The 27,571-nt window shown below is 41.6% G+C and overlaps 1 protein-coding gene across 1 annotated transcript in view; it reads right to left on the bottom strand.

Annotated features, from left to right (window-relative positions):
• The window catches only part of IL1RAPL2 (interleukin 1 receptor accessory protein like 2), a 524,968-nt gene that overhangs the window by 9,582 nt on the left and 487,815 nt on the right, over positions 1 to 27,571 (bottom strand). Inside the window, exons 6-9 of the mRNA XM_065411176.1 lie at positions 20,302 to 20,431; positions 13,095 to 13,240; positions 6,410 to 6,553; positions 841 to 1,011 (exon numbers count right to left, since the gene is read on the bottom strand). Coding sequence (XP_065267248.1) covers positions 841 to 1,011; positions 6,410 to 6,553; positions 13,095 to 13,240; positions 20,302 to 20,431 — 591 coding nt within the window. The remainder of the gene's footprint in view (positions 1 to 840; positions 1,012 to 6,409; positions 6,554 to 13,094; positions 13,241 to 20,301; positions 20,432 to 27,571) is intronic.

Below are 27,571 nucleotides of genomic sequence, written 5' to 3' on the forward strand. Positions count from 1 at the left end.
TCACAGGAGCATCTCAACTATTTGGCAAAAACACATGGTATAAATGCAAACAAACCGTGCATGCAGAATCCATGAATATTATGCACATTACAATGTCATTTTTTACTTGTCCCACAACAACTCAGGAAAAAAAACAACCCCGCTATAGATGTGTCATTGTGGTTACAGACATCAACACATGCAGCAGAATATTGGGACATTGCAGTGAAATTGATCTGAAATGGACAACTGCATTTCACTAACTAGAAATGGGCAACAGAATCAGATAACTAACAGTGCACATCCCTTTGAAAAATTGGGATTATTTACACAGTACAAATTATCAGTGCAGCACTTGGACAAAACTCTAGTTTAAAAATGGCTCAACTGATGTTGTTAACTTGGAAACAGAAGTATAATATTGGATCACTGTAAAAATCAGAAAAAGTAGAAGACACTAGGAAATGCTGTATTGGTAAGGTTGCTGTGGACAAATAAGTATTTGCCTGAATGATAATTATTGACAGAATCCCATTTTAAATGATACACTAGAAATGTGCTGTGTACCAATCACCCTTCCTAGCAGCTTCTGGCAATTACCTTTGTCTGACATGGAGCGTTTTTACTATGGCTTACAGTTCTGCAGAATCCGATCCTGCTTCCATTGAAGTGAATGGCAAAATTCCCATTGACTTCACTGGTGCAGGATCAGACCCTAAGCCGGAGGTCACACCTTGGTGTATTTAGGAAACTCTTGAGGTTCTGAAAGCAGTCTTGCAAAGAGAATGAACTGTAACTTAACTTAACATGCCTTCCCAATAGCATCAGACAGGATTAAACCCAAAGTTCAGAAGTACTTACTCCCGCTAGGGATCAGGTCCCTATCTGGAATGAAGAGTTTGTATCCATAATGTTTTTCCAGAACATCTGGCAGTATTTCAAGTGCAAACTGCTCCTCTTCGTTATTATCACAGTCTAATGCATCTGGATCCACTTTGGTGTAAGAGAGATAGGCATCGTATTCCTTGTTGTCTGTAGAAAAACAAAAGCCTATTCACAGTCATCTGTTTGTAAATGGACTAGGCAGAGGTAAACTGTCTTGTGGCCTAGTTCTGAAACCCTTGTGTGTCATAACTCCTATCACGAGGTCAGTGGGGATTTTGCACGTGTAAGGAATGCAGTACTGGTGAAAATATTTTCTTCCTGGTTGTTCAAGATCAAGCTTAAAAACCACTGCATTATGCCAAAAACTTTTAATGGTGAAACACAAGTGCTCCATATTGCATAATAGAGATTGTGAATTATTCCTATAACATAACTTTCAACTCCATACGGCTTTATCAGTGGGTATTCATAAGCCTCGTTTTATCCAACTCTTTTTATAGAAGTTTTAAGAAGACAGCACTCATCTGTCACTTCCTCTTTTCCCTTCGCAGGCTGAGCTGGTAAATTATGGCTTTGTATGGTTCAGCAAAAGGTAAACAGGTGCATTGGAGACTGTCCCACACCCGAACAGACTTTGGGAAAGTCCAAATGTTGCGCTTGGGCTTCTTTGTCCTTTATACATAATGAAGGACCAGACTGTGCCTGATTGGTACAGGTGTATGTTGGGCAGGGGAGGGGGAAGGAAGAAGTGTAAAGCTGTACCACCCCCAGGGAAACTCCAGTAGTTATTGTGCCTTAATCAAACCCAGACTTTCCCAGAGTTCACTGCCTGACTCACTTGAGCTCCTCCCTTAGCTGCTGGCCAGCTCTGCTGGTTAATGTGGAGGGATGGCTTGCACCTTTAAAGAAGCAGTATAATTGGCCTGGCCCTTGAGTTGGCAGAAGGGGCACAACAGAGGGTAAGGTTGTTTGTGCCACTTTCCCCCACCCAGCCTACGCACCCACACAAGAACAAGGTGGGGACAATCGCACCCACATCGTACTACAGCATCTTAGCAGTGTAGCCAACACTTGCAATGTTATTGTGAGTCTGATGATAACTGGATTTTTTCTTCAAATCCCAGTTCTTGGATTCATGTGATTAGGGGAAAATCTGAGCTTGCATTTAAAAGAAAAAAAGTCCCTAGCCTTTGTGTTTGTGGAAAGAAGGCTGAAAACACGACTTAAGTACAAAAACCAAAAGGCAAATATAAAGAATCCCCAATTAATTTTTTTAAAAAATCTAATGATTTTTACGCTAATTTCAGGGTTTTCTTGGGCCTGATTAATCATTTTCAATGTTTGGGGTCTGTAATGTTGTCTTAGTTAATGGCCGTTACCTTTATTATAGCCCTACAGTATTTCAGAAATAGTGGAAAAAATACATATGTGAAAGAGTCAAGTTTTAACAGAAAGGTCTCTAGTGATGGCTACAAGCTGTCATTTCTTACAGAAAATGAAAAATCAAATCGTTAATGTAGTGAAAAGAGAAGTATGTGAAAGTGGGATTATTAAGCACCAATTTTCTGTGAAGAACTGGAAAAGATCTTTACAGCAGAGTCAATGTTCATCAATATTTTGTATTAAAGGAAGATAAATAGTTGATGAGAATGTGATTTATTAATTGCTGCTCTATAAATGATGGCTATTTCCCTAATATTCCTTAGATAAATCTAGTCCACTGTGGTTCATGAGCAAAAGCCGACAAGATGTGGGCATTTATTTACTTAGCTGTGGAACTGATTTCACGCTGAAAACAGGGTGCTCAAGTGAACTATTGGTTCTAAGACAGTCTGGTAAATTTTGATAGGATGAGCTAGGTCTTGCGTGATTACCTTCAATGGCTCAGTTAGCAGAAACAAATCTGCCTCTAATCACCAGAGCAGCATGGGATCTAGTGTGACAAAGTTCCTCCTCTATCTTGGTGGGTCCTGCGCTTATTGGCGGATTTTCTTGCCTCAGAGATTCACCATGTGGGTTGGGGAACAGCCCAGAGACCTTTCCCTCTGGAAGAACCCACAGTCTAGCTCAATTGGGAGGTTTGGGGGGAACCCGGGCCCGCCCTCTACTCTGGGTTCCAGCCAGGGCCCTGTGGACTGTAGCTGTCTATAGTGCCTCCTGTAACAGCTGCATGACAGCTACAACTCCCTGGGCTACTTCCCCATGGCCTCCTCCAAACACCTTCCTTATTCTCACCACAGGACCTTCCTCCTGGTATCTGATAACGCTTGTGCTCCTCAGTCCTCCAGCAGCACGCTCTCTCACTCTCAGCTCCTTGCACCTCTTGCTTCCAGCTCCTCACACTCACACCACAAACTGAAGTGAGTTCCTTTTAAAACCCAGGTGCCCTGATTAGCCTGCCTTAATTGATTCTAGCAGCTTCTTCTTAATTGGCTCCAGGTGTCCTAATTAGCCTGCCTGCCTTAACTGGTTCTAGCAGGTTCCTGATTACTTTAGTGCAGCCCCTGCTCTGGTCACTCAGGGAACAGAAAACTACTCATCCAGTGACCAGTATATTTGCCTTCTACCAGACTCCTGTATCCCACTGGTCTGGGTCTGTCACACTAGTTTAACTGATATCCTAACATTTCATCAATATCAGCAAACTACTAGAATGGCAAGGATGGTAGCACTGCTGAGTCAGGAAGACCAGCAGCAAAAGGGTTAAAACCAGACAGGTCTGGAGACTGTTCCAAAAACTGCCACACTAGGCAACAATGGAACCTTCCAGAAGGTGTTCAGAGGACAGCCAATGGGTGATCAGGGAGGCAGATGTCACCACTAACAGTTCAGGCCCTTGCCAAGGTAGTAAAGCCAACCCCGGGGATGGCCACTGTCATTGGCTCTAAAGTAGAGTGAAATCAAAACAATCAAGCTACGATGTAGATCAGGTTAATACTCAAGGTTAACAAATGTCTGAACATTATTTTAACTCTAACTTGCTATTGAGAAAAAATATTTTGTCTGGGAAACACAAGTGCACGTGTCTGTGTGTATTTAACACATGTGGACTTCCTGGGTCTGGTTTTCTAAAAAGCTAGGCACGTGTTTTGTATCTGATTTGCACACACGAATTAAATGGTTGTGCACCAATGCTCATTTATGCATCCAACTGTGCACTTCAGTGTTGTCAACTCTCATGATCTTATTGTCAGACTTGTGATATTTGGTGTCTTCCTTAGAGTTCTGGCTCCTGGAGTCAGGTGAATTAGATAAAATCTCTGCTTTAATTTTTTTTAAAAAGGCCTCTGAATAGGATCTTTTAATCCTTAGCATTTTTAAAAAAATATATAGCTGCACACTGTACGGGATGTGAATTTATCCAAGAAAATTTACACAAGGTATTTTTTAACTGTAGAATAAAACAAATCTACCTGGCTTCAGCGCCTCCATTTAAAATAAATGAGAAACAGTTTTAGGACCCAATCCTGTAACTGGCTCTATACAGGAGTACCTTTATGCCTGTCCTCACTCCTAACGCACTCTGCATAAGCAGAAGGAATATCGATACAGAACCTGTGATTTCACCAAGGCCCTGTGCCTCTGTGGATAGGACACTAGGCTGTAATAGCTCTAAACAAACTGGAACATCCATTGGAAATACAACCGTGTTTTTCAAATTTAACCACAGGTGCCGACTTTCCGCTTTCCCCGTGGTTGCTCCACCCCTGCTCAGCCCGAGGCCCGGCCCCCACTCAGTCCCTTCCCCAAGGCCTTACCCTCGTGCTGCCTCTTCCCACCCCCGCCCCGCCTCCTTCTCCAAGGCTCTGTTCCCTTTCCACCTCCTCCTGCCCCCACTCCACCCCCTCCCTCAAGCGTGCCCTGCCCTCGCTCCACCTTTTCCTGCCCCTACTCCTCCCCCTGCCCCCAGCACCTCCCACTCACTGCCGAACAGAGTCAGTGTCTATGAATTTAACAGGTGCACAAAATGACCTGTGTGCTGAAAGGACGTTCTCTAAACCTCCATGAAACAGGGTTGTTTTTTAAATGAAAACCAGGCAAACAAGAAAAAAAATCACATTAAAAACAGCAATAACTTGATGCTGACAACACAAGTCAACAGAACCCAGGCAATTCAGAGTTGAGGCTGGCACTCTGAGCTGCATCCCCAGCTGGTGTGAAGCATCAAAGTAATAGCTGGTGTGAAATAAAGTCAAAAGAGTTACACCAATTTACACCACCTAAGAACCTGGCCCTTCTTTAGCTGATGAATTGTCAGTCTGAATACTGACCATTTGGAAGAGATTTGTTTTGTGTCATGATATTTAAACATAGTTTCTAAGTTCTACGAATGCAGACAGAGTAAGAGGGAAATTATTTTCCTCTGCCTCATAAGTAGCATCCACATTCTTGAAGCCAGCAGATGAAATTCTGGCCCCATTGACTTAACATATCCATCGAGCGTTTAATAGAAAGGATTATTATTTTGACACGGACACAGCTTACTGCCTAAGCAATACTTCGGGGGAACTGGTTATTTTTGCATAAGAGGAAAAAACCTTCCCCTCTTCTTTTCCAAAATATAGGGTTTTTTTAGGTGTGGGATTTTCAAAAGTGCCTAAGTGATTCAGGTGCATTGACGTTCACTGGACTTATGCTCCCAAGTGGCTTAGAAGCATTTGAAAATGCCACTCTAGCTCTTTAGCAGACACAGAGTACAGTAACATGGAACAAATTCTATGGACCTGAGTCACATCTGGGTTGCTTCCGTTTTACAGTATCTCAAAACTTTGATTTTGAAGCTAATAATGCAGTGGTGAATCCAACCTCATGTGTCTAGCAGTTAAAGTCCTGATCTAGCAAAGCACTTAAGCACATGCGTATTAAGCACGAGTAGTCTCATTGCAGACAAGGTAAGCGCCTACCATAGATATGAAGGGGGAAAGCATTTAAAAATTATCTGCTTTACACCAAACTTCCAGTCCAGTCTGTCCTCTGAAATAGTCCACATATCTGCATTACATTATTTTCCTGCTCCCAACTAGAGTTTGATGGGGGGGAGGGGGGGGGAGAAATAGCATCGACGTATTAGTTAACAGAAATAATTACTGCGTTATTTTGCTGATTCTTTTAAATTGGCAAATATAGTGAAATTGTCCAGCAAGAAATATCCGTAATATGCACCTTACTGGTGACTGTTCTTATTGGGTGTGATGCTGGGAAACATGAATGGAATTTAAGAAATCTGAGGATGGGTCAGAACTGATTTTCACCTAACTGAATTCTTCTGAGGAATCCATTCACACTTTGTCCTCAAGAAAAGGATTATAAAAGAGGCTTCAGAACAATTCCTTTATCGCCTGCTCATTGAAGTCAATAGAAATCCAATTAATTTCAGTGGATTTTGGAATAGGATTTTTGGGCCTTATCCTTCAAGGTGCTAAATACCTTCAATTTCAATTGACTTTAGGCACCTCTTGGCTTCAATTAAAATTAAGGTCCCTCAGCACTGGGCCCATGATATCTTTTTTGGGCTTATAGTCAGTTTCCCTGAGAGACTACTTACCATCCATAGATTCATCACCTCCAAAATTCTGTCTATAGAATAGCATTAACTCTATGTTGTAGCATTTATAGATAGTCACAAGCAAAATAAGCAGGAGAAGGATAGCTCCCAATCCTCCGGCAAGCTCTATTTTGTAGATCAAATCTAGAATAAGCAGAAAAAGACAGAGCGGTTATGATCCTTCCAAGCTTTAATTGCACCAATTCAGTGTGCAATTCCATGTACAACTGAGCAGCTTCTCTTTATTGCCATTATACAATTAAGTCTACCTAATTTTCAGTTCATTAACTATTATTATACTTTACCTATTCACTCCTTCTACTGCCAGTCTACAATTGCCATCTAAAATTCATTTGAGGCTACAGTCATAACTCTTCGACAAGGGAATTATGCAGTGAATTTACACAGAGTATTAATCAGTCTCTAAATAGCTTGCAGAGGATAATTGTATCTTCTGTTTTGGCACAATGTGCCAAATACTGTACATGGTCTGTACGAGTAATTATACTAGATGTACTTCACTGTTATTTAGGAGACTCTAGTTACCCAAAGAAAACCAAACAAAACTTTTATATTTATAAAGTCAGCAGGTGACTTGATTTTATCTGGTAGGCCAAGGCTTTGGCTAACTCATTTGAGAATTGTTCTAGCCCAGTGGTTCTCAAACTGTTTTACTGGTGACCCCTTTCACATAGCAAGCCTCTGAGTGCGACCCCCCTTATAAATTAAAAACACGTTTTAATATATTTAACACCATTATAAATGCTGGAAGCAAAGCAGGGTTTGGGGTGGAGGCTGACAGCTCGCAACCCCCCATGTAATAGCCTTGTGACCCCCAAGGGGTCCCGACCCCCAGTTTGAGAACCCCTGTTCTAGCCTCTAGAGTGCACAACATAATGTTCATGTCAAGTGTTAATGGCCAATGGGAAGCCAGGGATGTACATGACACAGCTAAGTGCCACTTTTTTTTGGGTGTGATGGATACTAAAGGCACCAATGTGCATAAGATGGGAGTTCTCAAACTTTTGCTTAGTACGTGCTATATCTTAAAAGGGACTAGAGCTGGCTGAAAACTTTCCGATGGAACAGCTTTCCATGGGAAAATGGTGATTTGATGAAATCAAAAAATTTCACAGGAACATATTGACATTGTCCAAATTTTTGACAAAAAATTATCAAAGTGCTTTGTTTTGACTTTATTGTTTCTTCATCGATATACTATAACAAATATACTATACTATTAGATAAGACAAAGTCAAAACCAAGCAGTGTAACCTTATTGAAATGCAGCTCTTCAATAAGGTCTTTTTGATGTTTGCCAAATTTTTTTTTTTCATTTCACAGAAAATTCTAAAATTTCAACTTTTTGTTCCAAATCGAGATGAAAGAATATTTTGAAATATCAGAATTTCCCATGGAATAGAAATTCAAAGTTTTCAACCAGGACTGATCGGTCAATATCAGCCGGCCACTCCCATTGTGGCCACGGGAACAATCTCGTCTGCCATTTACAACCACAGAACATCCTTGTAAGAATGACAGTGATTGTTTACATGGAAGAGTGACATCAGGAAAGTACTGGAGAATTTATTGAGATAAAGATTTTCCCTTTTTGGAAAATAAATTAATCATTCTCTTCACTTTTGCTCTTAATTTTACCTTCCTCTGTGCTGTTCAATGGACAAAGTTGAAAGATCCATTATGTTCTATTGTATGTTCGGTGTCAAACATAATCCCCTCCCTCTTGCCCCCACCCAGGTTTAACACTGTGGACAATAAGGGCCCATTGTTTTATGATAACTAAGATGGATCTATAGAGACCTACAAAGATTTGAGTTCTTCTCTCTGTAAGCCATAACAACTGTTTGTATCATCTCTACAGCCAATCCTAACAGTTCCTGTGTGTGTCTGTAGGCCATGGGCAGGATTGTTTTCTGTGGAGAGTCCTTGTCTCTTTAATCATCTCAGTACTGTGGTCTAACAGAGCCCAAATATGCTGGCCTTCATGAAATGGTATAATGCGAAACTGCCAGGGTTTGGAGCCATACAAGTGGAGCCTGGCGTAAACATTTATAGATTACAGCTGATGTTGCACCAGGAAAATGCTAATATGATGATAATTATATAGGGCACATTTCATAAATGGATCTCAAAGCACTTCACCAAGGAGGTAAGAGTCTTTGTCCCCATTTACAGATGAGGAAACTGAGGCACAGACTGGCGAAGCGACCCCAGGCCAGTGGCCGAGCTGGTACCCAGGTCCCCGGAGCTCTGCCGGTCACTGACAAACCAATGACAAAAGTTGGAATGACTTACAATAACTAAATCTGTAGCACCAGAGGTGCCCATTATCAGACTGAAGTGTCCACTCAAACACAGAATAGACACTAGAACTACTCAGCCTTGCTTTGCAGTTCATCCACCCATAAAACTTACAAGAAGACAAGCTGACACAGCTATCACCAACAGCCCAGATTACTTTACACAAGACGTCAGTGCAGATATTTACCACTTTGACAACTATAGTTCGAAGAGACATAAAGCAAAGAACTAGGATGATACAAGACATAAAGTTTAGAAGCATAAAGTTTACAAAAACTTAGATGCTAAGAAAATGTACCATTATGCCACTGATGTCATCTTCAGGTTGAAAAGAGAACATCAGGCGGGCACATTTTGGGCTTAGTTTCATTTAGCAATGCTTCATGTTTCAGTAATTAACCATCAGATGCCCTCAACTTATTTTCAATTTCAGTTTCAATTTCCAATCTGCAAGATCTCTCCAGCAAGAAAGCATAGTCCCACAGAAGTACGAGAAGGAAAAAGTCACTCTGCATTTCTCAGTGCTCGTTTTAAAAGTCCTGCAGGATGGAAGTAGCACAACTACCCTTGGGAGACTACTCCATAGTCTGATAGCTCTACACTCATCCAGAATTTTGTCTTTCTTAATTACATTCCATTAGCCCGACTTGTACCTCCCATAGACCACTCTAAATATCCAAGCTATACGTGTTTTAATCTTTTCTCATAACTTAGCCCATCTCACTCCCTTATCATTTTTCTTCCTCTCCTCTGAACTTGCCCCAGTTTGTCACTATCTTCCGCTAATATGGGGTTGAGAATAGGCTAAATGTAAACATACTCAGCCCTGCCTGTGTAGCTGGTTCTATGCCACCCACTCTCCCCCTCTGATTAACTGATATGTAAGAGGTAGGATGTGGGGTGGCCCAGCAGTCCCTTTGGCTGGCTGTTTCAGTGCTTGACTGGCCCAGACTTATTAGGGCATGTCTACATTATGCGCTGGATCAACGGGCAACGATTGATCCAGCGGGGGTCGATTTATCGCGTCTAGTCTAGACGCAATAAATTGACCGCCGAGCGCTCTCCTGTTGACTCCGTACTCTACCGGAGCGAGAAGTGTAGGTGGAGTCGACGGGGAAACATCAGCTGTCAACTTACCACAGTGAAGACACCGTGGTCAGTAGATCTAAGTACGTCGACTTCAGCTACGTTATTCACGTAGCTGAAGTTGCGTAACTTAGATTGATCCCCTCCTGCAGTGTAGACCAGGCCTTCGAGACCTTTTCCCCTGAGCTGCACTGTCTCCAATCTTGGTGTAGTTCGCAGTCTAGCCCATTACTTCTATCAAAACCAAAAAATACATTCAGATATATTTCATTCAGGCCCCAAGTCACAATGAGTAGTTCCTTTCTCCTTGAGTAGTCCCATTAAAGTCAATGGGATAACTTGTGGAGCAAGGCATTGTAGCATGAAGCATCTAAGAATCTGGCCCTTATGCTATTATACGAGGGAAAATCAGTAAAGGGAAAAGGTGCAAAGAATATTTCTTATTTAAAATAATGAAAAAGATTAATCCATGGTATATTATTTGGAGCACTGAGCTGGTTCAAATGCTAAGAGAACTAGAAATACCCAATAACCAATAGCTCAGTGTAGCTCACAAGGTTCCTTCATGGCTAATGATGACATCAAATACAAAATTTGTTTCCTTTATGTCTGATGTGAAGTGGACGTTCTTGAAAATAAGTGTTGAGCTGATATTGTTGCAGTATATCCTTTCATTGAATAGCCTACTGCGTCTTTCAACTCGGGCCACTGATTGATTCGACTCAGCAGCTCCTGACAAGTTATTTCTGTTATAAGAAGTACATTTTGTAGTGCACTTAGATATTTTTTTTTGTCAGAAAAGCCATGGACTGTTTTCAAAGTCATCTAAAGGGAATTCTAAGCTATTTCCTTGTTATTTACTGAGGGAAGCTGCTGGTAGGTGAATGAGGACTGCATAACCTATGGACTCCCAAGTAACAGGCATACTCAGGCAACGTGGGGGCAAAGACTGTGTGGAAAATACATTTTAAAATATATCAAAGCAAATAATAAAGTGTCTTTGAAAGACACCAGTGAAGAAATGTGTGACAGAGAATAGACGGTGGTATTCATGGCTCAGGAACACACCCGTGTCTTTATTTTCATAAGTGGGACAATCAGACTGGTTTCCATGTAAAGTTGTCCATTTAAAGCTGTAGTTGCTTAATTTGTAGGCAAAATTGCCCCACTCTGGATGACACTGAATCCTAAATAACTAGACAAAACACCATTACTGTGTGGATATAATACCAATGTTTCTTGATGCCTAGGGACAGCTGTGTTTTTTACCTTTTGAAACGAACCTTCCTGTTTGCAAGACAATTAAAACACCGATCCAGCAAAGGACTTAAGCACACGTTTAATCTAAGCACGTGAACATTTTCCTTGGCTTTAGTTTCCTTGTTAAGCATGCTCTTTAAGGGATCAGTGCCTAAATCCAGAAACTCCATTCAGCAATTAAAGTTTGACTTTCTTTTTGATCCTTATTATTATAGTTGGAGCATCATGATTAATATTCACAGGTCTGTGGGTACTTTACAAGTCCATACATGGAGACAAAGGGCAATTAGGATAGGATAAGAAGTGATTAGTTTAGGGCACAACAAGGAAATTTAGGTTAAATATTAGAACTTTATAAATATGCAGACAATTAGACAATGGGACAAGCAGCCAAAAATCACTCTGGAATTGCCACCAATGGGGATATTCAAGGCAAGACTTGAAATTCAACTACTGGTGGTACTCTAGGGAGAATATGAAATGTATCCAGTCACAGTGCAAGGGGAGATGATAGAATAACTGAAAAGTGGTCCTTTCCAACTTCCAAATTCTGTACTCAGCAATATTTCTTATGTAGTGTCACTAGCATTCTGAAATGCCTCAGATTTTCTTACTATTCCTTGTGCATCCTAAATGTTCAGTAAAGGAAACAAAACACTGCTTTAGCAATCTTTATATGGAAACTTCCAGGTGCACATATAAAAATAACTTTACTTTTCTGGTAAATGCATTTACAACCAAGAGTAATAGTAGCAATGCACCCAATTTGTTACCCTTTTGTGAGCTTCCTGTGCCTTCTCAGTTTTTGTTTTCCAATAGATACAATTTCATAGCTTTGGTACCTGTTGGAATGCTTCATTGTAGATTGAATGGGGATCTCCATAAGGCTACGTCTACACCACACATGTTGGGTATGTGTAGCTATACATGGCAGTGAAACGCAAGCTGTTTCCACACTGCTGTGTGTAGCTCTACGTGTCAGTGAAAGGTTCTGGCAGAGGGGAGGCAGCGGGGAAAGGCCGACGGAGTCTTTCCCTCTAAATGTCATCCTAATTACAAATGAGAGAGGATGTTGAAATTAACAACATGGGAAGGATTCTAATGAGATACTGTTTACAGTCTGTATAAGATAATGGCTTGTTCTAAACCACAGAGTTTCTTAAAAGATAATACTAATTTGGATGTTTCTTCTACAACCAACGGTATTAAAAATATCATGGCACTTGCAATATTTGCCATTCTCAGCACAGGGAATCCTGCAAATATCATGGTAAAGTTAAACACAATGGTAATGGATTAACAATCGACTGGATGTAATGGGTGACAGAACAAGAAGCAATGGTCTCAAGTTGCAGTGGGGGAGGTCTAGGTTGGATATTAGGAAACACTATTTCACTAGGAGGGTGGTGAAGCACTGGAATGCATTACCTAGGGAGGTGGTGGAATCTCCATCCTTAGAGGTTTTTAAGGCCCGGCTTGACAAAGCCCTGGCTGGGATGATTTAGTTGGGAATTGGTCCTGCTATGAACAGGGGGTTGGACTAGATGACCTCCTGAGGTCCCTTCCAACCCTGATATTCTATGATTCTATGAACAGTCTACTCTGTAGCAGTGTTTTCCTTCTTGTTACTGTAATAAATCAACATGCCCCTATATTGTTTAAAACGCTCAGTTTAATCAGTGAAAATACGATAAAGGAGAAATACGAAAAGAATGAACTTCAATATTAAATAGTGTGTGTTTTCAAATTTGCAGCTGGTTTAAATTGAAATTCTTTCTTTGACTTCATTGGAGCTGGGGCCATATTACTCAATTACTGAGTCCAAATATGAGCTCAGTAGTTCTCTAAAACAGTGTTACACTTAATGGTACACGTATGCCACAATGCGCACGTATTTTAGCTGCAATAAGCACACAGGAAGAAATCCTGGCCCTTTGAAGTCAAGGAGAGTTTTGCCATTGACTACAATGGAGCCAGGATCTCACCCCATTCTCTAAGGCATGGGAGAGTTAAATACCTTTTTTACGCAGAAGGACACTGGCATGCTTACGTCCATTTCGGTTTTCCACGTGGCAGGTGTAGTTAGCCAGGTCTGCCTCCCCAACAGCATCAAAGGTTAATGTTAATTCCACTTCTTTCTCTCCAAGATGTTCTTTGAGGAGTCTGAAAGGAAGAATGACGTCTCCTCTTAGTCTGATGGGGACAGGATGCCCATGAAAAGATCACCATATGCCACACAGTGTACAAAAGGCCACAGGTTGCCTTCCACTTACCCAGCATGGAGGAGACCGGAAAGGGCCCCCAATAGGTGGAGGAAAAGTGGGAGAATCATGCATAGGGAAAGACAGCTATGAGGCCACAGGGAAGAGTAAGATGAGGCTGTGCTGCAGAAGCAGGGTTGCATACTGTGCTCTGGTGGAAAACCTACGGAAGCAGGTATGCAGCTTTGTGGAAAGCCAGGGATCGGTGGGATTCTGCTCTGCCCCTTTTATGGGCACACCACGTGGAGGATCAAGGATTTGCGGCTCAGTCTTTCACATGTTCTAAGGCACAAAGGGGAAGGGTTTGGGTTCCTGCAATCCTGCAGCAGCATGTAAAAATCAAACCCGACCAATACAAACAAACCCAGATGGGTTTTGATGATGGCACTGGTGCTGATCAGCTGCTTGTAAAAGACATCTAACAAGTTCGCAACAGGAAATGCAGCGTCTACATAATCAGCTCGGTAGCCAACGGAGTCACTTCAGCCCTCTTAGTGTATTATTGCATAATGTGTGAGAAAAATGCATCAGGAACTCTGCACGGCACTCCCAAATAATGTAGTATTGTAATGACGGTAGTATAGTTTTACATGCACCGTGTATAATGCAGTACAGTAAGAATGCAAAGTGCTTACGGGCACATCTTTAATCTAGTTAGCTCGGGTACTGGAACCGCGAAGCCAAGGAAGCATGGGCCGTAGAAACCTGCCTGGGATCCTGGTGACTTACTTGGATGGCTTGCCCATGCTGCAGTGGCTTCACCTGAGCGAGCTAGATCAATGCTAGCTCAGGTATGTCTACAGGTGCTGCAATCACAACGCTTACAATAAATTAAAGTTTCCCAAAGAACAAAATCCCTTCCCCCCGGGAGCCCAAAAGAACAGCGACAGTCTTGTTTATCATTTGTATTGCAGAGCTAGCTGGAAAAGCCCCCCCACCCCTGCCAAGGAAAACTTTGACTTTTCATCATAAAAACAAGATCTGAAAACTTTTGGCTGAAACAAAAATGTTTGGATTTTGAGGTTTTCAATGAAAAGAAATTTTTTTCCACGGAAAGTATCTCACTTAATTAAAAAACAACAACATTGTTTTTCCCCACTGGAAAACAATTTAGATAGACAATTTTCAACCAGGTAGAGGTCGGGATGGGGACCCCATTGTGCTCAGTACTAGATTTTCAGAAGAGCTCAGGACCAGATTTTCAAGTGCTTGGCACCCACCCTGGGGCCAGATTTTCTCAAGGTAAAGATATCTGGCAGCTCCCATTGCGACATGGCCAGATTTTCAAAAGCGCTCAGCACCAAACATGCACTTTGGGAAATCTGGCAACACATGTTGATGCCCAAATGAGAGTGGACGACTTTTAAAAATCTGATCCAAAGTAAGAGATGGTTTCAGCTGTAACATAGTGATCTGGAGTTTGTGGGTGGTTAGATCCAGGATCCAGATCCTGACTTTTACAAGGGTCAGGTCCAGAATTTGGATTTGCCTCTTGGTTCTGACCACCCCTACAGTTTGGGTGTGCATTGAGCTTGTGACTCAAATGCCTCTCTAAACCACCTAGTTACAGTATGTTAATCCCTTTCAATTCTGCCTCTAAAACCAAGAAACCTTATGCGATCTGAGACAAACTCGCAGAAACCATACTGGAGGGAACCCCATTTTCTCTAGTTACACTGTATCTGCACCAGTGCGTTGAGAATCAGGACTGCCCCCTTCCCCCAGCATATCTTTGAATTTTGGAAAAGTTTGAATTGCTTCTTTTTGCACAACTATCTTCAATTCTTGTGTACTTCTGCATTTCCTGGTTCTGGCACAGACTGCAAGGGCTGAAGTACTGCAAGAAAAGCTGAATTTGCATCATTTCTGGACAGAATGGGAACCTCCAGAGAGAAGATGCTCAGCCTGCAGACTTAAATTTTTGCTTGCATTCCATCTGGCTGAATCATTACACGTCCAATCAATTAAGTCCATTTTCTTTATTAATATTCTTTGAATCTGTTGAGATAGTTACCCCTGGCCTGTCTTTCTTCTCTGTTGGTAAACAATATGCTCCCCATTTTGGTCCACAAATCACGCTGCAGGGAAGGAATAAAACAGCTAACGAAGATATCTGGGGGCATTAATCAGAAGCACTTCATGAGTTTTCAGGGTTTCCCAGGCTTAGATTTATTATAATGAGCAAATCTTACACACGATGACAATTATAAAGATAGTTCAAAATTATGATAAAATAAACTATTATTCCAAAGCCATTTAAAATTAAAGTCCCAGCCATTCACCCTACACTTAAATAATGCAGAATCATCTAAAAAGAGCTCTCTTAAAAAAAAAAAAAAAAAGGATTTGCACGTGGACTGAGAATCACTGTCACTTATCCTGTTGCTAATTAAAATGGCAGAGAAATAAACTCAGTAGAAGGGGATCTAATCATGGAAATGAGAAGAGACACTTAAATATTGGGGTGGGCTGGGGTAAAGGCAGCAAACTGCAGGAAGCTCTGAATGGGGTTAGACCTTTCATTTGCTTTTTACCCACAGAACAGAGCTCATGAGAAATTCCTTTAAATATGTTACATACAAACACAGAATATTACAAGATGTGCAATCTCTAAATGGCTGCATTTTGTAACTGATCCTGTGAATAGACAGAGCCATGTTTTCTGGGAAGTACAGAAGAATTTTAACAAACTCAGGCCCTGAACCTGCAAAGGGATCCACATACACAGGGAGAAACCCCGGTCCCATTGAAGTCAGTGGGATTTTTGCCATTGACTCACCCAGGGATCCAAATTCCCATGCAGCAACTTGAGATACAATGACTTAGGTACAGATCATTACAGTCCCTCTCATTGATGTTAGACACATAAGTGTACATACAGGTGACTCTATTTGCAGGATCGGGGCCTTCATTAATCAATGTGTGATCTACAGCCGCATCTGTAGGCGAACTCCCACCCTGTGATGTACACTTCTCGTATATAGCCGAGGATCTGGGCCACTACTTCTAACAGGCACAAAAACCCTAGTTGTTCCCTCAAGAAAGATAGATTGTAGATGAAAGGACACATAGGTAGACACCTCCAAACAGAAGCCATTGAACTAACAAGCTGTATGGTGGGCTTCATTGCTTAATCACTCCCCGTCTCATTCCCCGTTCTTTGCCTGTATATTGTCTTTTAAGATTGGAAGCTCTTCAGGGGAGGGTCATCATCTTCTTACTTGTCTATAAAGCACTCAAGGGTTTGTCTACTGCAATGGATCTTGGAGCAGTGAAACTGAGGCAGCATGGGATTCAGTGTAAGCTGTACAAACCTGCCTGGGCTGGAACCTACGCTGAAGTGTGCGCTGCCGTGGTTCACTGCTCCGGGTCCTGAGCTAGCTAGATTAATGCTAGCTCAGGCATGTCTACGCGAGCTGCATTCACACCCTGTGACTGCAGTGCAGACACACCCTAACATGCTAGCTAAATAGCAGTAGTAATTTTGCTTTCTTACTTCTCGTAGTGGAATAGAAGCTTTCACGTATTCTTGGAGCATTTTGCACCTGCTAATTGACTTGTGTGGGCGAGAGTGCAGAGAGCGAGATAAATCAGTGAGGGAAAATGAGGCTTTCAATTTAAAATGTCCCCATTCACATCTTTTCATGCATTGAATAGGAATTAAATTATTTCCATTTTAAAAACCGAGACGCTTCTTGTGGGGAGAAAAAAAAAGACAAATATATTTTCCAAGACAAGCATTATAAGGGATTTGTAAACTGTTTTATGGTGTCGCGGGAGGACAAAAATATTAGCAATTGATAGGGTAATTTGTAAAGTAAGATTTATAGTGGACAATATTTCTCGGCTGTGGCAAAGGAATAGAACTGAAATTCACTGAGAACTCCTTTGATAATCAGATGCAATTCACAACTCTGCAGGCAGGCTGAAAGACTGTTATTCCTTGTTTAATAGCACTGGTTCAATTTATATGACATTTTTATTACCGTGTGGAAATCCCACCCCTGGGCAAGAAGAACATGGGCAAGGTCTCATCCCCCACCCCCTTCCCTACAGTTTTCTATCCTTTGGTGAATTTAATTCAAGGGGGAGGAAGGTAGGAGCGGGCCCTTCTCACTTAGAAAAAGAAGATCCCACCTTTGATTTGCTCCTGCAATGCTAATCACTACCTCACGGTGATCAGACCTCACCTTCTTTGTCATGCCATCTCACAACCCCTTGATAAATCACTCCAGACCCAGTTCTACAGCCCTTAACCATGCTGAATAGCCGTTATCCTTGCAAATAGTCCCATGGCTATGACTTCAAAAGGAATATATCTGAGTATACATTGTAGTAATCTCCTAAAAAAGCACAGATTAATTCACCGTCAATTATCAATATTATAGGAGGAAATGGATATCATAGATTCTCTGGAGTGTCACATGACTGTGTACAAAAGACCTCACCAGCTATATTACATTCTCTTCAGAACAGAAGGGAGTAGCTTAAATCTTGTGTAAAGGAAAATATCTGAAGTAGCCAGGGAAGATTCAGATTCAGTTTGAAAAGCAAAGGGATGGGCTTCTAACCTTCTCTAAGATACAAAGTAGAGATACAGCTTTAGACTCTTAGCAACGCAAAAATGCCTGGAGACTCATTGGTCTGATTGTATCAATGTCCAGTTACTACAAGTTTATCTCAGCATTTAAAGGGACACACCTGCTGATGCATTAATAGCAGAATGGTTGGACAAGTGTCAGATAGACAGGGCCTACCATCGCTAATCAATTTCTAAGCATCAGTTGCATATCTTTTATCTTGGAAAAGATCAATAACAATGACTGGATGGAAGATATGGGCAGGCTTGCAGTGCTGCTAACATGACAGCAGTGTTTAGTGTTGAATTAAGAGGGCATGGTCAATCTGAGATGTAGACAACACTGGTCACCATGAGAAAGTCAACTTTTGCAAACAGTTACCATATATGTGGTTGCTGTGGTTATTTCCAAATCAAAGAAAAGCGTGAACTCTGGCACCTAAAATAACAGCATCGGAGCTGTTGGCAAGTGCTGAGCTTTCAACATTGACCATGGTCTATAAAAGCAAGAGGGGATATATATGGTGCTGTTAGATGTACTGAAGAGAAGACATTCTTGAATTGCTCTGAGTTTATACTAGGTCTACACTAAGGGGGGGTGTCGATTTAAGATACGCAAATTCAGCTACGCGAATAGCGTAGGTGAATTCGGCGTATCCGATTCGACTTACCGCGCTGTGAGGACGGCGGCAAATCGACCGTCGCGGCTCCCCCGTCGACGGCGCTTACTCCTCCTGACCAGGTGGGAGTTAGCACGTCGATTCGGGGATCGATTTATCCATCTAGATGAGATGCGATAAATCGATCCCCGAGAGATCGATTTCTACCCGCCGATCCGGGATTTTAATTGGGGGGAAATGTGAAATTACTTAAGAGGAACAATTAGATGGGGCAACGGAACACAAATGCAACTTAACCTCTGATTCAATCAAAGAAGTTGAGAAGCCAACAGATAAAGAAACCAATTGTAATCTGTGATAAGGGCTCACTGCTAGTTTAATGCCCTCCGGAGTGGAGTGCATGCTGGGCTGCAGGAGGGCACATGGTCAGATCATGCTGGGCTCCAGCAATCTCTGGCAAGTGTGGACGGATGCGTGGCAGCCAACTTTGACTCCCACCTTCCCCTGTGGCACTGAGCAGAGATCTGCTGCAGCTGGGAACGTAGCCCAATGTCCTTCTACTGAAAGATATTGCGACTTCTGTGTTAAATTCTACGCCCATCCAGTTCTCAAAGAAGTCAGTGGAGGAGGCATGCATGTAATTTGGGGCAGAACAGGGGACTTAGTTTGGAATCAAGAGATGTTCCGGGGGAGTGACAAAATCATTCTGTTGTTATAAAGGAACTTCCATATGAAGAGTTTTTAAAATGCTCATTAATGCAGGCAGCAGTTTGTTGGAATTTTATATTGGTGGTGTGCAACAAAAACCCTTCTTACTTTTTGTGAGGAATCTTACATGTGACTAAGGGGCAATTTTGGGTCCGTTATTTTGGATTTCTTTGATAATTTGTTGTTAAAGATGGGTCTTAAACAGGTCTTAAACAGGTGAGAGATGGAAGATGTGAAAAGAACCTGGGTTCTTTTAATATTTATATTCATCATTTGTCAAGGAGAATTGGGAACACCACCATGAGTTGGGCAAACATAGATGAAGATGTGGGTCCTACTCAAGAAGCTTTTAGTCAGGGAAACATTAACGAGGGATGACAAGGGAATATAGTTACGTACAAACTCCATGAACTACGAGGTTCATTTGGACTCATACAAATTAACGGAGACACACATTATGAAGGATTCTTTTCTTTAAAACTTTTACAACAAGCAATGGTCAGCAATCTGAATGTCTGATGAAACAAAAAAGGCCCAAGATGAGTAAACAAAAACCTCACGATTACTTGTTTCTCTGCAAAAAGGAACACATAAACGCTTAGAGAAGGCACTGGTTAAGTTATGTGCACTGTACATTCTCTATGCTGGTTGGGCAAATAGAAGAGAAACAGTGTGGAAATCTCTGGCAGGTGGCCATCCATCTTTAGGATTAACATCGATACTGAAAATAACATTAATTTCCCAAGAGCAGCCACTTGGGGCAAATGTAGTGGACAATATCATTATAGTTAAAGGCCAAAAACAACCCCCAGGACATTCAGAAGCATGTCAGCGGTAGCCTAGGGAAATTGGTGACATATCCTCAGAACACATGGATAGCCACACTGTCTTTAGAGTATATTCAGAAGCAATGAGCTAATGTTGCACTGGTTCACAGCCATCCATCTCTTTTTAGACAAGAAAATCATTTTCAGTTCAAATTAAAAAGCTGTTAAAAACATTCTCTGTTGGGCCATACCATTTTCTTAGCAGTAAAATAAATACTCCAAACAGTACCTGATTTCCCCTTCTCTAATGTGACCTTCTAGTTCTTCAATGAATTTTTCCCCTCTCATCCAGTAGATCATGGGGCCCGATTCTCCACTGAATCCAAAGAATGCTTTGCAGTCAATGCTTAGTGGGTTACCTGAGGATAACATACAGAGAGGAGGTTAGACAAATAAGCATAGATGTCAGTGAAGGAAAATAACTGTGAAAATTCTATTGCTAAAAGCTTTTAATAAAGTTCCTTGTAAAAGACTATAAGGAAAAACAGCCATGAGGCATGAGGGGAAATTACCGTGTGAACTAAAATGTGCAGTGGATAGTAACAATATAAACCTCTTATGTTACCCATCATTTAAATGTTCTTAGAATGGTATCACATGGACAGTGAGATGGCAGCTACTAGAAATGGTCATAGGGGAAGTCATGTTGGGTTAGTTGCTAAAGGAGAGGCCTTCCTCCCTGCAAGATTCTGGGTTCTATTCCAAAAATTGGCCAGTGTCACGAGGCAGTAGGAAAGTCACTAAATCTGTGTGCTTCTGTCTACCCTTCTGTAAAATGGGTGTAATAATTCCCACGTCACATGTGTACTGTTCATAAAGCGTTTAAAGCCCCTCAAGTAAAGTTTGTGTATAACTGCAAGGTAGCAACAATAGGAGCAATATTCATATCAATCGGATTTGTGAAAAACGATTAAAACTCAAATGACTGATCAGGTAATAAAGTAAAGAAGCCTCTTTTCCCAGTCTCTCAAAAAAAATTTTTTTTTAAAAAGAAATAAAACAAAACACAGATGGTTCTGCTGCCTCTCTTTTCTCTCCACGGAATCAGCCTCTAGATAAGTTTTCGTTGAAACATGACTTTAGCTATACTAGATAGCCAAAAGGATCATTCGGTATTTGGTTTGAAGGCCAGATGGTTGCTTGCCTGCCAGTTGTAGTTGTAGCTGAAGCAGCAGTAGCAGCCACCACCAGTGAATTTTGGGGAATCTTGCCCATTCCCCGAGTATGCAAATATAGCTGTTGGATCTCTTTCTGCATGCATATGTCACAGATGTTGCTGAAGAGGCTCTGGTATCCCTAGCTCCAAAGAAAGAAGATGGGCAATTGGAGCTTGAGCTGATGTCAATGAAAAAGACTTTCAACTGGAATTGGATCAAGTCCAGGAGGTGGAAAATGGACTAAATTAGATTTAGAAGAATTGTCTTATTGTGCCAGCCATGCTAGTAGTTGACAATTTTTACACTGGAACAGAATGGGCACCTCATTCTTTTAGGGCTCAACCTGAGAAACCTTAAAGGAGCCGGAGTTCCATAAAATGCTAAATACTCAGCGTCTGCAAATCAGGACCCTTTAAGTTGTTTCAAGCTGGGCTCCCAAAAGCACCAGTCACTTTGAAAATTTAGAGTACAGTGAGGGAAAGAAAATCTGCAGATCTTGTCTGAGAAAAAGACTGTTTCTCCAGAAAACATCGCGAGGAAAAAATGGAAAGGAAAACGGAATGTGTATCACGAAAGTGTGCTAAACAAGGTTTCATGAAAATTGTCACTACAGTATTTACTGTTAGTATGTTTATTATTTGTAGTTAGCCACAGAACATATTGATATCTATAAATAGCAATTATATACTGATAGTTTGATGTATAGATTATATATCTACATTTATTCATCCCCCTCCCCCGCAATACTGGTTAATGCCATAACAAAGAGACATAAAGGATCAATGAATCAACAGTCAAACAATATGTATCCAAATGTAGAACTGCTCAGCCTCACTCACTACAAGACAATAACATGGGGAATGATTCTCTGAAATATTCTGGGCCAATCTGCATTCTCACATAGGAACCAGTTCTGTGAGCTGCTGACTAGTGTCCTTAACTGATGTGAGTGAGAATTAGTCCCCCAGCTATATACATTTTGCAATTTCTATAGATGGCCAATGCCAGGTGTAAGTTCTTATTGTGCTGTTTACTCAGCAGTCACGATGCATATCAATTTAAACACATTTTTGTGATTCCTGGCATGCGGGGGTTCAATCCATGTTTGACTTTAATGGAAAAAGACAATTAAAGCAATGTGAAAAAAAGAAAAGGCTAGATGTGGTCTATCAAAAATGACAGTATTTGCCCCTTCCTTGGCACACTGTGCTGGCCGTTAAGTATTGCTGGGACAGTTTCTTACAGGATGTTTTTTGTTCACTAACCCAGCAGATTCTCGCAGAATCAAATGAAGGAAACAAAAACATTCTGAAGAGATGTCTGATTTCTATAAGTGCAAAGTAAATATCCTGAAGTGATTCACTTAACAAAGTAGGAAAAGTTAAATAAATAGCTGTCGGTATAGTATTTCTGCCTGTGAAACATACCTAATGTATGTACATGGGGTCAGCATTCTTTACCTTGACAGATCTATACATTCTAAATTTGCAAGTTATGGTTGTAGTTCACAGCTTTGCCACGCTGACAAAACTGAAAAATAAACGGATCTTTTTAATTTAAAAGTTCAGTTAGAAGAAAGAAACAGCCTCTGTGATTTGCATTCAACTAGGAATATAGGACTGACTATAGCAGATCAATCCAGTCATCTATCTAATCTAGTATCCTGCCTCTGACAGTGACCTGTAGCAGATGCGTCAGAGGAAGGTGTAAGAGACCTTATTTGATGGAACAACTTGTCTTTTCAAAGTATTACAAAATGGTACAAATACAATTATGCCCGGGGTGAAATACCTTCTGCAAACAGCCATACTCAGAGTCCTCCCGTTCCCCACAGGTACGCAAAAGTCTATGCAATGGCCTTGTATGGTATTTCATCCACATGGAGTAATTTCACTTGTATTGTGCTTGGTCTGTATAGGTCTTATAACGCCCAGGTTGCCCTATTGGCCTACTACAGCCTTACAGGCTGCGGGTCTGTCTACACTGCAGTTGGGACTCGGGAGGTGTGATACAACAGCAGTGAAGCCATTATAGCTGCACGGACTAGCCCCGCCCACCCTGAGTGCATACGGAAGTGCCTGCTGCCCTCGCTTCTGTGGCTTCACTACTATTATTATTCAAGCTAGCGTTGAGCTAGTTAGATTAAAGCAAGCTCAGGTATGTCTATATGTGCTGTAATCACACCTCCTGACTGCAGTGTAGACATACCCCTAGGCCAGAAAAGAAGGCATTAAGAAGAAGGCTTCTTTAAAAGAAGACTTTATACCCAGATGTAAATCTCAGTAATGGGGCAAGCTCCCACCATTCCTCCATTCCATGCTAAGATAAAACTGGTTGCAGTTGAAGCCTGTTCCATTGGCTTTCTGGGAATTACAACCAATCCCATATAGACGAGAAGCAAAGTGTGTGCCATAATACCCTGTACCCATCTGGAGAAGTCCTATCATCGATGGCAGATCCCCTGAATCAGGGGATGCAGTGGGCAGTGCCTCTAGTGATTCTCATTGCACCAGCATGGGAGCAGGATCATAGTGATCACGTACTGAACTGAGCTTCGTGGACAACTGGAGTAATAGTTAATATATAGCTACATATAATATAGGGCTCTAGTGACTCATCTAGATCCATGCCCAACACCCAGAGAATTGCACGTAGTTATTCACATTATGCATTACACAAAAGAGTTAAAATTTATCTACATTAAAAATTCTCTTGCATCATTTAATTAAAAATCAAAGTTCCAAAGAGTTTGTGGGATTCTACAATTGCCTCAATTGTCAGTGAGTTCAATTTAAATCCGATAGACATTTTTTTAAATTAAATATTTTGGCTAAAACTTGGGGAATGATTAGAGGGATTACTAGTGAAGTCAACGTTTAACGGAGCGTTTTAAGTAACAGTGAGGAAAGAGTAGAAAAGACTGTTAGATATTATTAATTCTCCTTTTTTTAACGGGGGTCACCTTGTTACATTAAAGCCTCTGCTTCCAAGCAGAAGTCTCTACTTTTGCTTTCTTCTCCTACTCTGTCAATCAGACATGCTGTTGTAAACTCCCAGCTGATAAGGCACAACGGCCGGCAACTGGAACTTTTGATAGCTAAATCTTATTGTAAATTTTCATATGACTATTTTCACAATAAATGACTATGAATTCTACAGTACATTTTAACATTTCCCCTTGCATTTCATTTTTCAAAAGAGAATTCCAGCTAAAAACAGTTAGCCAAATCCTGCAGACCTTTACCGAAAGTGATTTCACGGGAAGTCTTGGCTAAGGACTGAGAAAGCCTTTGCAGTAGAATATTGCTCTGTGTGATTTTGAACATGCTTATTGTGGGTTTGGCATATTGTGAAAGTAAATGGCATATTCTGTATTGCATCTCGTCTTGAATATTACACCCTCCCAGCCTCAAACAAATGATGCTTAAAATAACTCTGCAAAAGGGGTTTGGTCCTTTAAAAACTGAAATATCATGGCTAAATGAATGCCTTGGAGACTGGTGCACAAAAACAAAAGCTGTATATAGATCACAGGATCCAACTGATGCACACTGGCATATCGATTTCTTTATTGGCAGGTAGCTTATTTTCTACCACTTTATACTGGTTGCTATTTGCACTGGTAAGAACACTCAGATAGTCGTTCCTGGCTAACTTCTGTTAGTGATTGTAATCAGGCCAGATGCCTCTGATGTGCCCCCTTGTGGCCTACCGTCATGCTACAGGCAGCCTTCCTCAGTTTCCCCTCTTGGACTGTTCACTAAACTAAAAAAAACCCCAACCACTTTTGTCCACTCCCATCCTTCATTGGGCTCTGCATTATTAAATCAACAAACATTCAAAATAAAGTTTTCCAGTCCATCCAAGTGTCTACACAAAACAAAGGCGTCTCTTCTTCCTGCCTGGTACCTTTCCTGCTTTGGCGTGCCCTACCTGGGTGAAGTCTTTGTCCTAACTCCCACTAGTCTCTGCTAGAGCCTGCTCATTCCTAGCAGTCTCTAATCCCTGAGCATCCCCGCCTTCACTGCAGCCTCCTGCTGCTCTTTACAGGGCAACCACCCTGGTCTCTTCCATGTGTGGCTCAGTCTGTAACCAGGATTGGCTGGCCCCAGCCCTCCGGTCCTTAAGGGTGAGGCCTCCTGTTACAGTGAGTTTTTCCTCCAGTGGATAGGGCTTAAATGTCTCTTTCCAAATTGCCTGATCCCAAGCCCACTAATGTTAATGAGGCTCCTTGTCATCATTATCCTTTGGTCAAAAGCTAAAAAGTTTGAAATCCTGGGATTTCCTGATTCTTGTACTTTCATTCCACTTTACACATGCCATCTTCGGAAGGACACTCATCCCTACTGCTTCCAGCCTTCTGATGTCTCTTGCATTTAATGCAGCTGCTTCCAGACCATGGAGTAATACAGTTAGTATTTTCACTTTGGTACCAAACATAACATTTTAATCCGTCCATCAGTTAATCAGATTCTGTGCAGCATATGTCGCTAAAGCATGTCTCCTTTAAACCTCATCCTTGATGGACCCATCGGATCTGAACAGACTTCTTAAGTACACGCAAGATTTTACTTGTTCTGTGACTTTACCTCTGCTGCATAATGACAGGTCAGAGGAATAAAAGGTAATGATGACATCAACTTCCCGCCTCAAACCTCACAAACCCATTCTGATTTCCCACCCCAAATAGTTACAACATTGGGTGGTTCTATCAGTGTAGCCTGCTGGGTTCTATTTCTGGTTCTTGCCCTGAATTTGCAGGATGAGCTCAGGCAAGCCACAACTCTTCTGTGCTTCAATTTATCCATCTCTAAAATGGAGGTAACATCTTCTTCATAACAGTGTCAAGAGGCTTAATATTGTTAATAAAGTCCTTTGAGATCCTTGGATGAAAGGTGCTCCGTCTGTGGCACTCGTGATGACATTTATTTAAAGTGATAGAGTTCTGTCTTCCCCTGCTAGCTAAGTAATCCTACCTCAGTCCAATATAACTAGGAAGATGAGAGTCGAGGGGCTGTGGAGAAAAGAGACTAGACCCCAGAGAGGCCATGCAGGGATGCTCAGTGCTGCTGGAAAGCAAGCTATATTTCTTTGGTGCCAATATCTAAATATCGGCACTCAAGTTTGAAAATGTAGGTTGATGGCACACTTGTTGTTTGTGTAGAAAATACTTTTTTTGGAGATATCCCATCTCCTAGAACTGGAAGGGACCTTGAAAGGTCATCGAGTCCAGCCCCCTGCCTTCACTAGCAGGACCAAGTACTGATTTTGCCCCAGATCCCTAAGGGGCCCCCTCAAGGATTGAACTCACAACCCTGGGTTTAGCAGGCCAATGCTCAAACCACTGAGCTATCCCTCCCCCCAAACGGTAAGGATTTCTGATGAGGCCTGGCACATGTACTGTCCCTGGAGAACTGTTTTCTAAATAAATAAGTTTTAAAAAATGATGATACTTAGGCAGGGGATGTTTTCCCTTTGGCCATAATATGATTTTGATATGTGCGTAGTACACAATTAAACAATAACCCGAGACAGCTAAAATGGTACTCTTGGGCCTGAATCAGCACAATATTTGTGGAAGGTCATAATCTGGTGTCTGCACCTGCACCTCTTTTGCAGGAAACTCAGTTTGGTGGGGAAACCATTTTTGATAAGATCGACAGGTGCTTCCTTTCTAGAACTGCTTAGACCGCACAGACCTTCCTAGCATTCTTCAGTCTCCTTTCCTCATGAAGCACTTTCCCTTATACACTAAAGCACAAAACACTCCACCCAAGCCACAAGACATGAGGTAAAGCTTTCCAAAATCAGGTCAGTACTTGGCTGGACTGATGACAGTATATCTCTTTAATCTGGGCAGAGATTCATGACTGCTCTAGCAGCATTCTTGGACAAGAATCTGACCACTCGTATACCAATTTGATGCACATACTGGTTCTCTGGCATGTCTGTGATCATCCTCATCTGCTTTAGTGGCATTCTGCCCTCTCAGAAGGTGGAAAACAGTTTCAACTGGGTTAAGGTGCCAAAACTGGCTACCAAACAAAAGACAGAAGAGTGTGGCCTGCAGAATACAGTACAGGATACCTCCTTCACAAGGAAATCCTTGTGATAAGCGGTGTCAAGTTAATTCTGCGTGGTTCATTTTTTGGGTTTGCATCTGCAGACACTCGTGGGCATTAATACTACTGATTAGTGCCTTTATATGGTATTTGTAGCTCGTTTGCCTCAGTAATGGCTATTGTGCACATGCAGAAGGGAAGATGTGTGCATTGCTGCAGAATCACTCTCTCATTCCATCAATGCTTAAGTTTTAACTGGTTCACATTTGACAATAGCGCA

This window comes from Emys orbicularis, chromosome 9 (assembly GCF_028017835.1).
Source record: "Emys orbicularis isolate rEmyOrb1 chromosome 9, rEmyOrb1.hap1, whole genome shotgun sequence".
Taxonomy (NCBI): Eukaryota; Metazoa; Chordata; order Testudines; family Emydidae; genus Emys; species Emys orbicularis.